A 14,107-nucleotide genomic window follows, 5' to 3' on the forward strand; every position below is an offset into this window, starting at 1 on the left:
TGCGCCTGGACGTGCTGACCTCCGTCTGACCCTGCCGATGGTCTGCAGCCGGCAGTGGTGGTGAATACATTAGTACCGGTCACAGTGTAAACAGGTTGAGTTCGGACGCAGGTGGACATCCCACACCGTGGAATTACACAGAATGTACAGCACAGGAACAGGCCATTCGGCCCAACGGGTCTGTGCTGGTGTTAATGCTCCACACGAGCCTCCTCCCTCCCTACTTCATCTAACCCGATCACCATATCCTTCTATTCCTTTCTCCCTCATGTGTTTATCGAGCTTCCCCTTAAATCCATCTACACTATTCACCTCGACCACTCCTTGTGGGAGGGAGTTCCACATTCTCACCACCCTCTGGGGAAAGAAGTTTCTCCTCAATCCCTTATTGGATCCCTCGGTGACTACCTTCTCTACGTCCACCCAATCAAATCCATTCATAATATTAAAGGCCTCTATCAGGTCACCCCTCAGTCTGTTCAGCCTTTCCTGATAAGGATATCCTCAGTTCTGGTACCATCGTTCTGGAAGCATGGCCTCAATTTAAAGGGACATTACACCCACTGCCGCCCGAGGACAGTCTGCACAGCCACACGAATCTGGGAATTCCTTGTGGATCCGGACCGGAGCGTCGGTGGATAAGGCGGGGCGGGGCGGGGGAGAGGGGGGGGAGGTCCTGATTTCATCAGGTGAATGAGTTGCTGGTATCCTGGCTTCTTGGAGTTCCCCATTTTATGCATTCCTAATAATTTACATACTGCCCACGACCTCCAGTGACCCGAGGCCCTGAGCTGTCAGCTCCTCCCGGGGGCCTCGCATCTCAAATGGTCCCTCAAACATTTCCAGGTCACATGTACTGTACCATGTACCGAGATTGGTCCAATGGAGAAATATTAAACAGGACACTTTGAATATTGTGTCGGGTTCCGGTCACCAAGGCACAAGGAAAAATTCAAGCCCTGGAATTGTGCAGAGAAGGGTCACGAGGTTAATCCCTAGTGTCAGAGGGACTGGGTCATAAGGAAAGGTTAAAATTTTCATCCAAGTTTTCAAATCCCTCCATGGCCTCGCCCCTCCCTATCTCTGTAACCTCCTCCAGTTCTACAACCCTCCGAGATCTCTGCGCTCCTCCAATTCTGGTCTCTTGATCATCCCTGATTTTAATCGCTCCACCATTGGCGGCCGTGCCTTCAGCTGCCTCGGCCCTAAGCTCTGGAATTCCCTCCCTAAACCTCTCCGCCTCTCTCTCCTCCTTTAAGAAGCTCCTCAAAACCTCCCTCTTTGACCTGTCCTAATATCTCCTTATGTGGCTCAATGTCAAAAGTGTCAAACCTCCTGTGAAGCTCCTCGGGACGTTTTACTGCGTTAAAGGCACTGTATAAATGCAAGTTGTAGTTGTTGTTAGAAAAACAGACTCTGCAAACTCCGAAGGAGGCGATTGAAAGGGGTCCTTCCAGAGCTATATAGGGCACTGAGGTTAATCTGGAGCACTGTTTGCTCAGGATATGGGGTTAGGGATGGAAAATCACGGGCTGTGTTTCCTGAGATTTGCTCCCAGTGATGTCGCTCCCAGTTAGGAGCATTAAATCGAGGAATCAACCTGATAACACAAACTACAAAAAGGCAAGTTCAGGACTGATGTCAGGAAGCACTTCTTCATATTGAGGTGACCTGTATCATACCATGATGCTCTGTATCATCGTGATGTTCTGTGTCACATCGTGATGCTCTGTATCATGCCGTGATGCGCTGTATCATAGCATGATGTGCTGTATCATACCGTGATGCTCTGTGTCATACCGTGATGCGCTGTATCATCGTGATGCTCTGTATTATACCATGATGCGCTGTATCATCGTGATGCTCTGTATCATACCGTGATGCTCTGTATTATACCGTGATGTGCTGTATCATACCGTGATGCGCTGTATCATCGTGATGCTCTGTATTATACCGTGATGTGCTGTATCATCGTGATGCTCTGTATCATACCGTGATGCTCTGTATTATACCGTGATGTGCTGTATCATACCGTGATGCACTGTATCATCGTGATGCTCTGTATTATACCATGATGTGCTGTATCATCGTGATGCTCTGTATCATACCGTGATGTGCTGTATCATACCGTGATGCGCTGTATTATACCGTGATGCCCTGTATCATACCGTGATGCTCTGTACCATGCTGTGATGTGCTGTATTATGCCGTGATGCGCTGTATCATACCGTGATGCTCTGTATCATGCTGTGATGTGCTGTATCATGCCGTGATGCGCTGTATCATGCCGTGATGCCCTGTATCATACCGTGATGCCCTGTATCATACCGTGATGCGCTGTATTATGCCGTGATGCCCTGTATTATACCGTGATGCGCTGTACCTTGATGCATTGTATAATATACTATGTTGTGTTCTCCCTGATGTTGTTTAAAATTCCTACAAACGCAGTGTGAAATGTAATGTTCACTCACAGAGCAGGCACATCCAAACCCAACTAATGTGAAAAGGAGGCAGTATTCACACTGTGTTGTGTTACCGTGTGACTCGATGCAGTATCAAATTCACAAAGCAGTTAATAAAAACTTTCATCCATGGAAATTCAGAATGAGTAAGAAGATATACTGATTGATTCGGGGACATTTTAATAAGATCTAAACAGTTCTAATTTAATGTGCTAAATTCATCAGGAAGGGCCTGCGGCAGTAAGAAATGAAGAGCACCTTTAGTGAGTGAGTGAAAGAGATAGAGAGAGAGAGAGAGATAGATAGTAAGTAAGTACTCGGTCAGTACTGCGTGCTCGGTTAGTACTCGGTCAGTACTGTGTGCTCGGTTAGTACTCGGTCAGTACTGCGTGCTCGGTCAGTACTCCGTGCTCGGTCAGTACTCCGTGCTCGATCAGCACTCTGTGCTCGGTTAGTACTCAGTGCTCAGTCAGTACTTGGTCAATACTCCCGTGCTCGGTCAGTAGTCAGTACTCGGTACTCAGTCAGTACTCAGTACTCGGTCAGTACTCAGTACTCTGTGCTCGGTCAGTAGTCAGTACTCAGTCAGTACTCAGTACTCTGTGCTCAGTCAGTAGTCAGTACTCAGTACTCGGTCAGTACTCAGTACTCGGTCAGTACTCGGTACTCGGTACTCGGTCAGTACTCGGTACTCGGTCAGTACTCAGTACTCGGTCAGTACTCGGTACTCGGTCAGTACTCGGTACTCGGTCAGTACTCCGTACTCGGTACTCGGTCAGTACTCGGTACTCGGTCAGTACTCGGTACTCGGTACTCGGTCAGTACTCAGTACTCGGTACTCGGTCAGTACTCGGTCAGTACTCTGTACTCGGTCAGTACTCGGTACTCAGTACTCGGTCAGTACTCAGTACTCTGTACTCGGTCAGTACTCGGTACTCGGTACTCGGTCAGTACTCGGTACTCGGTACTCGGTCAGTACTCGGTACTTGGTACTCGGTCAGTACTCAGTACTCTGTACTCGGTCAGTACTCGGTACTCGGTCAGTACTCGGTACTCGGTCAGTACTCGGTACTCGGTCAGTACTCAGTACTTGGTACTCGGTCAGTACTCAGTACTCTGTACTCGGTCAGTACTCGGTACTCGGTCAGTACTCAGTACTCGGTACTCGGTCAGTACTCGGTACTCGGTCAGTACTCAGTGCTCGGTACTCGGTCAGTACTCGGTACTCGGTCAGTACTCGGTACTCGGTACTCGGTCAGTACTCAGTACTCGGTACTCGGTCAGTACTCGGTACTCGGTCAGTACTCAGTGCTCGGTACTCGGTCAGTACTCGGTACTCGGTCAGTACTCGGTACTCGGTACTCGGTCAGTACTCAGTACTCGGTACTCGGTCAGTACTCGGTCAGTACTCTGTACTCGGTCAGTACTCGGTACTCAGTACTCGGTCAGTACTCAGTACTCTGTACTCGGTCAGTACTCGGTACTCGGTCAGTACTCGGTACTCGGTCAGTACTCAGTACTCTGTACTCGGTCAGTACTCGGTACTCGGTCAGTACTCGGTACTCGGTCAGTACTCAGTACTTGGTACTCGGTCAGTACTCAGTACTTTGTACTCGGTCAGTACTCGGTACTCGGTCAGTACTCAGTACTCGGTACTCGGTCAGTACTCTGTACTCGGTCAGTACTCTGTACTCGGTACTCGGTCAGTACTCAGTACTCGGTCAGTACTCTGTACTCGGTACTCGGTCAGTACTCAGTATTCGGTCAGTACTCAGTACTCTGTACTCGGTCAGTACTCTGTACTCGGTACTCGGTCAGTACTCAGTACTCGGTCAGTACTCTGTACTCGGTCAGTACTCTGTACTCGGTACTCGGTCAGTACTCAGTACTCGGTCAGTACTCAGTACTCGGTCAGTACTCTGTACTCGGTCAGTACTCAGTACTCTGTACTCGGTCAGTACTCAGTACTCTGTACTCGGTCAGTACTCAGTACTCTGTACTCGGTCAGTACTCACAGGTCATTATCCGTGTCTGCTCGACTCTTCTGTTGCCGTCGATAAATGAAGAACACCGTCACTATGGCGCTGATGATGATAACGGCGGCGATGATTCCTCCCAGAATTCCTATTACACTTCCGGGTGCTCCCTGGGGCAGTGGCTTATCTGCAAATAGGAAACAAAGGAAGGGATTAAACTGTGTTTCTCTAAATCCCTGGGGAATAACTGGGAATTGTGTCAGGATTTCACGATCTGTTGTTGGATGTACCATCCGATGGTTAATGTGAATCCTGGGGGGAATTCTACTGTCACTCTCTGAATCTTCGACCTCTCCCTGATCTCCACACAATTCACAAACTGCTGCTAACTGAGCATCTCCCCTCCTCTCCTCTCCCCTCCTCTCCTCTCCCCTCCTCTCCTCTCCCCACACCTTTCTCTGCCTTCCTGTCTCCTCCTCTCCTGATTCTTGCTGGGATTTGAAACACAGGTGTCCATCACCCCCTAGTGGCCAGACAGTGAATATCAGCCCGGTATTTGACCGTGAGGGGCATCACAGCCCAGCTCAATCCCCCTTTTCCACCGATGCCGCACACACGGGTAATTTCCAGCAAGGTGGGGGGGTGTCACTGGATCGTGATCAGGAGCAGAAACCCAGGCTGATTTATCCCTCTTTAGTTCAGTGATGCTGAGAACAATTGTGGCCCCTAATCCTGCCCCAGCTGAGATCAGCTAACTCAGGTATTGGACCTGCTTATAAAAACATAGAAACATAGAAAATAGGAACAAGAGTAGGCCATTCGGCCCTTCGGGCCTGCTCCGCCATTCAAAATGATCATGACTGATCCTCTAACTCAGTACCCTGTTCCCGCTTTTCCCCCATATCCCTTGATCCCTTTAGCATTAAGAAATATATCTATCACCTTCTTGAATACATCTAATGACTTGGCCTCCACTGCCTTCTGTGGTGGAGAATTCCACAGGTTCACCACCCTCTGAAGAAATTTCTCCTCATCTCGGTTCTAAATGGCATACCCCGTATCCTGAGACTGTGACCCCTGGTTCTGGACTCCCCAGCCATCGGGAACATCCTCCCTGCATCTAGTCTGTCTAGTCCTGTTAGAATTTTATATGTTTTGATGAGATCACCTCATTCTTCTAAACTCTAGTGAATACAGGCCTAGTCGACCCAATCTCTCCTCATACGTCAGTCCTGCCATCCCAGGAATCAGTCTGGTAAACCTTTGTTGCACTCCCTCCATGGCAAGGACATCCTTCCTCAGATAAGGAGACCAAAACTGCACACAATACTCCAGATGTGGTCTCCTGTATAACTGCAGTAAGACATCCCTGCTCCTGTACTCAAATCCTCTTGCAATGAACACCAACATACCATTCGCCTTCCTAACTGCTTGCTGTACCTGAATGCTCGCTTTCAGCAACTGGTGTACAAGGACACCCAGGTCTCGTTGCACCTCCCCTTTTCCCAATCTATCACCATTCAGATAATAATCTGCCTTTCTGTTTTTACAACCAAAGTGGATAACCTCACATTTATCCACGTTATACTGCATTTGCCATGTTCTTGCCCACTCACCCAACTTGTCTAAATCACATTGGAGCCTCTTTGCATCCTCCTCACAGCTCACATTCCACCCCAGCTTTGTGTCGACAGCAAACTTGGAAATGTTACATTTAGCTCCCTCATCCAAATCATTGATATATATTATGAATAGCTGGGGCCCAAGCACTGATCCCTGCGGTACCCCACTAGACACTGCCTGCCACCCAGAAAAAGACCCGTTTATTCCTACTCTCTGTTTCCTGTCTGTCAACCAATTCTCAATCCATGCCAGTATATTCCCCCCAATCCTATGTGCTTTAATTTTGCACACTAACCTCTTGTGTGGGACCTGATCAAAAGCCTTCTGAAAATCCAAATACACCACATCCACTGGTTCTCCCCTATCTATTCTACTAGTTACATCCTCAAAAAACTCCAGTAGATTTGTTAAGCATGATTTCCCTTTCATAAACCCATGCTGACTTTGTCCAATCCCGTTAATGCCCTCCAAGTGTTCTGTTATCACATCCTTTATAATAGACTCTAGCATTTTCCCCACTACTGATGTTAGGCTAACTGGTCTGTAATTCCCTGTGTTTTCTCTCCCTCCTTTTTTAAATAGTGGGGTTACATTTGCCACCCTCCAATCTGTAGGAACTGTTCCAGAGTCTATAGAATTTTGGAAGATGATCACTAATGCATCCACTATTTCCAGGGCCACTTCCATTAGTACTCTGGGATGTAGTTTATCAGGCCCTCAGGATTTGTCAGCCTTTAGCCCCATTAATTTCCCCAGCACTATTTTTTTTACTAATACTGGTTTCCTTCAGTTCCTCCCTCTCACTAGACCCTTGGTTCCCTAACATTTCTGGGAGGTTATTTGTGTCCTCCTTTGTGAAGACAGAACCAAAGTATGTGTTTAATTGTTCTGCCATTTCTTTGTTCCCCATTATAATTTCCCCCATTTCTGACTGTAAGGGACCTACATTTGTCTTCACTAATCTTTTTTTCTTGACATATTTATAGAAGCTTTTACAGTCAGTTTTTATGTTCCCTGCTAGTTTACTCTCATACTCTATTTTTCCCCTCTTAATCAAACTCTTTGTCCTCTTTTGCTGAATTCTGAACTGCTCCCAATCCTCAGGCTTGCCACTTTTTCTGGCAATTTTATATGTCTTCTCTTTGGATCTGATACAATCCCTAATTTCTTTTATAAGCCACGGTTGAGCCACTATTCCTGTTTTATTTTTGAGCCAGACAGGAATGAATAATTGTTGTAATTCCTGCACACGTTCTTTAAATATTAGCCATTACCTATCCACCGTCATCCCTTTCAGTAAAGTTCCCCAATCTATCATCGCCAACTCGCACCTCATACTTTCGTAATTTCCTTTATTTAGATTCAGGACCCTGGTTTCGGATTCAACTACTTCACTCTCCATCTTAATGAGGAATTCTATCATGTTATGATCGCTCTTCCCTAAGGGACCCCGCACAACAAGATTGTTAATTAATCCTTTCTCATTGCACAATACCCAGTCTAGGATCGCCTGTTCTCTAGTTGGTTCCTCAACGCATTGGTCTGGAAAACCATCACGTACACACTCCAGGAATTCCTCCCCCACAGTATTATTGCTAATTTAAAAAAAATTTTTTTTATTCGTTCACGGGATGTGGGCGTCGCTGGCAAGGCCGGCATTTATTGCCCATCCCTAATTGCCCTTGAGAAGGTGGTGGTGAGCCGCCTTCTTGAACCGCTGCAGTCCGTGTGGTGACGGTTCTCCCACAGTGCTGTTAGGAAGGGAGTTCCAGGATTTTGACCCAGCGACACTGAAGGAACGGCGATATATTTCCAAGTCGGGATGGTGTGTGACTTGGAGGGGAACGTGCAGGTGGTGTTGTTCCCATGCGCCTGCTGCCCTTGTCCTTCTAGGTGGTAGAGGTCGCGGGTTTGGGAGGTGCTGTCGAAGAAGCCTTGGCGAGTTGCTGCAGTGCATCCTGTGGATGGTGCACACTGCAGCCACAGTGCGCCGGTGGTGAAGGGAGTGAATGTTTAGGGTGGTGGATGGGGTGCCAATCATGCGGGCTGCTTTATCTTGGATGGTGTCGAGCTTCTTGAGTGTTGTTGGAGCTGCACTCATCCAGGCAAGTGGAGAGTATTCCATCACACTCCTGACTTGTGCCTTGTAGATGGTGGAAAGGCTTTGGGGAGTCAGGAGGTGAGTCACTCGCCGCAGAATACCCAGCCTCTGACCTGCTCCCGTAGCCACAGTATTTATATGGCTGGTCCAGTTAAGTTTCTGGTCAATGGTGACCCCCAGGATGTTGATGGTGGGGGATTCGGCGATGGTAATGCCGTTGAATGTTAAGGGGAGGTGGTTAGACTCTCTCTTGTTGGAGATGGTCATTGCCTGGCACTTATCTGGCGCGAATGTTACTTGCCACTTATCAGCCCAAGCCTGGATGTTGTCCAGGTCTTGCTGCATGCGGGCTCGGACTGCTTCATTATCTGAGGGGTTGCGAATGGAACTGAACACTGTGCAGTCATCAGCGAACATCCCCATTTCTGACCTTATGATGGAGGGAAGGTCATTGATGAAGCAGCTGAAGATGGTTGGGCCTAGGACACTGCCCTGAGGAACTCCTGCAGCAATGCCCTGGGGCTGAGATGCTTGGCCTCCAACAACCACTACCATCTTCCTTTGTGCTAGGTATGACTCCAGCCACTGGAGAGTTTTCCCCCTGATTCCCATTGACTTCAATTTTACTAGGGCTCCTTGGTGCCACACTCGGTCAAATGCTGCCTTGATGTCAAGGGCAGTCACTCTCACCTCACCTCTGGAATTCAGCTCTTTTGTCCATGTTTGGACCAAGGCTGTAATGAGGTCTGGAGCGGAGTGGTCCTGGCGGAACCCAAACTGAGCATCGGTGAGCAGGTTATTGGTGAGTAAGTGCCGCTTGATAGCACTGTCGACGACACCTTCCATCACTTTGCTGATAATTGAGAGCAGACTGATGGGGCGGTAATTGGCCGGATTGGATTTGTCCTGCTTTTTGTGGACAGGACATACCTGGGCAATTTTCCACATTGTCGGGTAGATGCCAGTGTTGTAGCTGTACTGGAACAGCTTGGCTAGAGGCGCAGCTAGTTCTGGAGCACAAGTCTTCAGCACTACAGCTGGGATGTTGTCGGGGCCCATAGCCTTTGCTGTATCCAGTGCACTCAGCCGTTTCTTGATATCACGTGGAGTGAATCGAATTGGCCGAAGACTGGCTTCCGTGATGGTGGGGATATCGGGAGGAGGCTGAGATGGATCATCCACTCGGCACTTCTGGCTGAAGATGGTTGTGTAAATTAAAGTCACCCATGATTATAGTTGTACCCTTCTTGCATGCATCTCTAATTTCCTGTTTAATGCCCTCCCCTACATCTCCACTACTGTTTGGGGGCCGATAGACAACCCCCACCAACGTTTTCTGCCCCTTGGTGTTTCTTAGCTCCACCCATACAGATTCCACATCGTGATTTTCCTACTTTTTAGTCTCTTTATGCTGGGCAGGGGTCATTTACCAATCGGGGACTAGCAACTGCATGTGTGGCTGTGTGTGTGTGTGTGTGTGTGTGTGTGTGTGTGCGTGTGTGTGTGTGGCTGTGTGTATGTGTGTGTGGCTGTGTGTGTGTGTGGCTGTGTGTGTGTGTGGCTGTGTGTGTGTGTGTGTGGCTGTGTGTGTGTTTGGCTGTATGTGCGCGTGTGTGTAGCTGTGTGTGTGTGTTTGGCTGTGTGTGTTTGGCTGTGTGTGTGTAGCTGTGTGTGTGTGTGTGTGTGTGGCTGTGTGTGTTTGGCTGTGCGTGTGTGTGTGTGGCTGTGCGTGTGTGTGTTTGGCTGTGTGCGTGGCTGTGCGCGTGTGTGTGTGGCTGTGCGTGTGTGTGTTTGGCTGTGCGTGTGTGTGTTTGGCTGTGCGTGTGTGTGTGGCTGTGTGCGTGGCTGTGTGTGTGGCTGTGCGTGTGTGTGTGCGTTTTGCTGTGTGTGTGCGTGTGTGTGGCTGTGCGTGTGTGTGTTTGGCTGTGCGTGTGTGTGTTTGGCTGTGCGTGTGTGTGTGGCTGTGTGTGTGGCTGTGCGTGTGTGTGCGTTTTGCTGTGTGTGTGCGTGTGTGTGTGCGTTTTGCTGTGTGTGTGCGTGTGTGTGTGTGGCTGTGTGCGTGTGTGGCTGTGTGTGAGAGACTGTGCGCGCATTTCCTTGTTCTGTAAGGCACATTCCCCTGACGTAAATTGCTGTTAAAGTTAAGGACAAAGGTGCTGAATTGGCAGTGAATGACTGACTGATGCTGGGAGCTGCCGGAGTAGATGGTATCTGCCCTCCACAGCCCGATTCTCTGTGTATATTGAGGTCAGGCCTCTGCCCAATCTTGCTTTACGCGTGTTACTGATGCTGGTGCTTATCATGAGAGAGAAGGTAAGGACGCTGTGGTACATGCTCCCAGACCTCGATTTTATGGGTCAGTAAAACCAATCAAAGGCTTCTACTGCTTCGCCCACACAGCTGAGCTCCGGATAAATTGGAGGGAGACGAATGAGGATGATCAGAGTCTGAATGAAAAGCCACACTGATTTCCTTTATAAAGACCACCGAGTACCGCAGTCTGATTCAATTGATTTCATTCTGTGAACAGTGTCAAATCTAAAATCTAAAATGTAATCGAATCTGTTCAAACCAGCAGTGACCGTGTGAGAGCTACAATCTCACTCTAAGTATCATCTTGGTGTCAGCGTCACTCCCAGCACAGCTCCCCTGACGGCCGACTAGATAAATTATATACATAGCATTACATTGAATTTACAGCACAGAAACAGGCCATTCGGCCCGACTGGTCTGTGCCGGTGTTTATGTTCCAAACGAGCCTCCTCCCTCCCTACTTCATCTCACCCTATCAGCATATCCTTCTATTCCTTTCTCCCTCATTTACTGATCTGGCTTCCCCTTAAATGCATCTATTCTATTCACCTCAATCACTCCTTGTGGGAGTGAGTTCCACATTCTCACCACTCTCTGGGTAATGAAGTTTCTCTTGAATTCCTTATTGGATTTATTAGTGACTATCTTATATTTATGGTCCCTAGTTTTGGACTCCTCCAGAAGTGGAAATATCTTCTCTACGACTGCCCTATCGAACCCCTTCATAATTTTAAGGACCTCTATCAGGTCATCCCTCAGCCTCCTCTTTTCTAGATAAAAGAGCCCCAGCCTGTTCAGCCTCTCCTGATAGTTATGACCTCTCAGTTCTGGTATCATCCTTGTAAATCTCTTTTGCACCTTCTCCAGTGCCTCAATATCCTTTTTGTAATATGGAGGCCAGAACTGTGCACAGTGCTCCAAATGAGTTCTGGGCACACCTGAGAGGGCAGTTGGGGTCTTGCCCTGAGCATACACAGCAAGATGGTAGACAAAATGTACCAGGCTGGAGGTAAGTACCTGGTTGCCTGGTCCCGCTCAGCCACCAGAGGTATGGTGGAGTGGGATGTTCTGTTGAGTTAAGGTTATCCATTAAAAAGCAGACAATGGGTGTGCCCAATGTGTGACCTCACTGATCTATTACAGAGAGCCTCTGAATAATCACTGCTTCCATTTTGAGGTTGAGGATTTGAAATGGCTTTGAAAGCAATAAGGAGAGGATTTCATTACTTCAAGTAAAAGAAACCTTTCTAATTGGAAAGCAGTGCTGCAGTGGGGGAGAATGGATAAAAGAGACAGATCAATTAAACCAAATCACAATAATTGGTTGCTTATGCGAGACCTACATCTGAAGAACAGATTATCCCAATTTATAATCCAATTAGCAGATGTCTTACATTCAACAGTATTAAGTAAGCGGCACGGAGAACAAAATCATCCAATTATTAAGATCAAAATTGGGGGGGGGGGCCAACTGGAAACCATTGGTTATGGTTAGGATTTTAGGACTGTTTATGTAAAAGATCCCATGGCCACTATTTTGAAGAAGAGCAGGGGAGTTCTCCCCGGTGTCCTGGCAAATATTTATCCCTCAACCAACATCACTAAAACAGATTACCTGGTCGTTTATCACATCGCTGTTTGTGGGATCTTGCTGTGCGCAAATTGGCTGCCGCATTTCCTACATTACAACAGTGACTACACCTCAAAAGTACCTCATTGGCTGTAAAGTGTTTTGGGGTGTCCGGAGGTTGTGAAAGGTGATATATAAATGCTTTCTTTCATGTGGACTGGAGAACCTTGACCGTGTTTGCTGGGGTTTCAGGCAGGCTGATACACAATTACATCGAATTACACAGAACGTACAGCACACAAACAGGCCATTCGGCCCAACGGGTCTATCCTGGTGTTCATGCTCCACACGAGTCTCCTCCCTCCCTACTTCATCTCACCCTATCAGCAGATCCTTCTATTCCTTTCTCCCTCATGTGTTTATCCAGCTTCCCCTTAAATGCATCCATGCTATTCACCTCAACCACTCCTTGTGGTAGTGAGTTCCACATTCTCACCACTCTCTGGATAAAGAAGTTTCTCCTGAATTCCCTATTGGATTTATTGGTGACTATCATATATTTATGGCCCCTAGTTTTGGATTCCCCACAAGTGGAAACACCTTCTCTGTGCTTGTGGCTGTGCATTCTCACCCGCAGTTGGTCTCTCTTTCACATTTACTGAATTTGGTGTGTGTCGAGGTGCCACTTGGTTGTAGCATTACTGACTCTCAGATCAGGATACACGGAGAACTACGGACTAAAGCTCCATCCACACTGCTTTAAGCCCACTCTCAGAGCCAGTGTCAAATTTTCCATCTTCCCATTAGCCATTTGTGTGGAGTGTCAGTAACGCTGTTGTTTTATGTCAATTTGTGGGCAGTTTGCTATGAAGACCTATTGCCATTTACCCAAACTCATCACATAGGACCTCGAGCAGCCAGCAGCGAGGGAGACATTCTCGCAATCATTGTGGGCTGGACCAGCCCGCAGGTCACTCTGTGGTAACCAGCTCATTCACCCAAAGTCCGAATGTCTCTCAGTCGATGATAGCATGGGTCATGGGAAAACTGACACTGGCCTGAAGGAAAATATGTGGACACGGGAGGCCTTCAGCGAGACTGAACAGTTCTGCTTTCCTGCAGTCAATTCCACCCAGAACAACCAGCCATCTCCACCTCTTCCATCCGAGTCAATAGCTGGATAGAGAAAAAGCATAAGGTGTTCCTCGAGGTGAGGGTGGACAATGTCGCGAATGGGAGATCTGTCCCCTGCACACAGGGACTGCTCTGCTTATACTGCTCAGCAGTCCTTTCACACCTCACAACGTAGTTTAATGCTAAACTCGGAAAAATATCCCTTGATGACCAAGTGTCCTGTCTCAGGACGGTTATTTTAGAATGTGTAATTTTTTAAAATTTTTATTTTTTATTCGTTCACGGGATGTGGGCGTCGCTGGCAAGGCCGGCATTTATTGCCCATCCCTAATTGCCCTCGAGAAGGTGGTGGTGAGCCGCCTTCTTGAACCGCTGCAGTCCGTGTGGTGACGGTTCTCCCACAGTGCTGTTAGGAAGGGAGTTCCAGGATTTTGACCCAGCGACAATGAGGGAACGGCGATATATTTCCAAGTCGGGATGGTGTGTGACTTGGAGGGGAACGTGCAGGTGGTGTTGTTCCCATGCGCCTGCTGCCCTTGTCCTTCTAGGTGGTAGAGGTCGCGGGTTTGGGAGGTGCTGTCGAAGAAGCCTTAATAAAAATAAACTGCATTAACCTTAGAGTGATATTCCTGGTCAAACCATTTGTGAGTCTCTTTCCATTTGTGAGACAATTCTGTTTCTTTTAAACAATATTGGTCTCTTCATCCCTCAGTGCTTTCCAAAGACGCTTCTTCCACTATCTGTAAAATTTTCAAGTATCTTTTCCCTGAGCTGATAACAGCAACAAGAACAGTCTTTACACAAAAAACGGTTATATCAAAAAAAATCATAATGCCAGCTTGGTTCAGTGGTCGCACTCTCGCCTCTGTTTCAGGTCGTGGGTTCGAGTCCCACTCCGGGGCTCAAGCTCATAATCTGGGCTGAC

General features: G+C 47.9%; 1 protein-coding gene across 1 annotated transcript in view; it reads right to left on the reverse strand.

Annotated features, from left to right (window-relative positions):
* Nucleotides 1–14,107, reverse strand: part of nectin1b (nectin cell adhesion molecule 1b) — a 370,403-nt gene that overhangs the window by 48,885 nt on the left and 307,411 nt on the right. Inside the window, exon 6 of the mRNA XM_067970850.1 lies at nt 4,481–4,628. Coding sequence (XP_067826951.1) covers nt 4,481–4,628 — 148 coding nt within the window. The remainder of the gene's footprint in view (nt 1–4,480; nt 4,629–14,107) is intronic.

The sequence above is a fragment of the Heptranchias perlo genome, chromosome 33, assembly GCF_035084215.1.
Source record: "Heptranchias perlo isolate sHepPer1 chromosome 33, sHepPer1.hap1, whole genome shotgun sequence".
Classification (NCBI taxonomy): Eukaryota; Metazoa; Chordata; class Chondrichthyes; order Hexanchiformes; family Hexanchidae; genus Heptranchias; species Heptranchias perlo.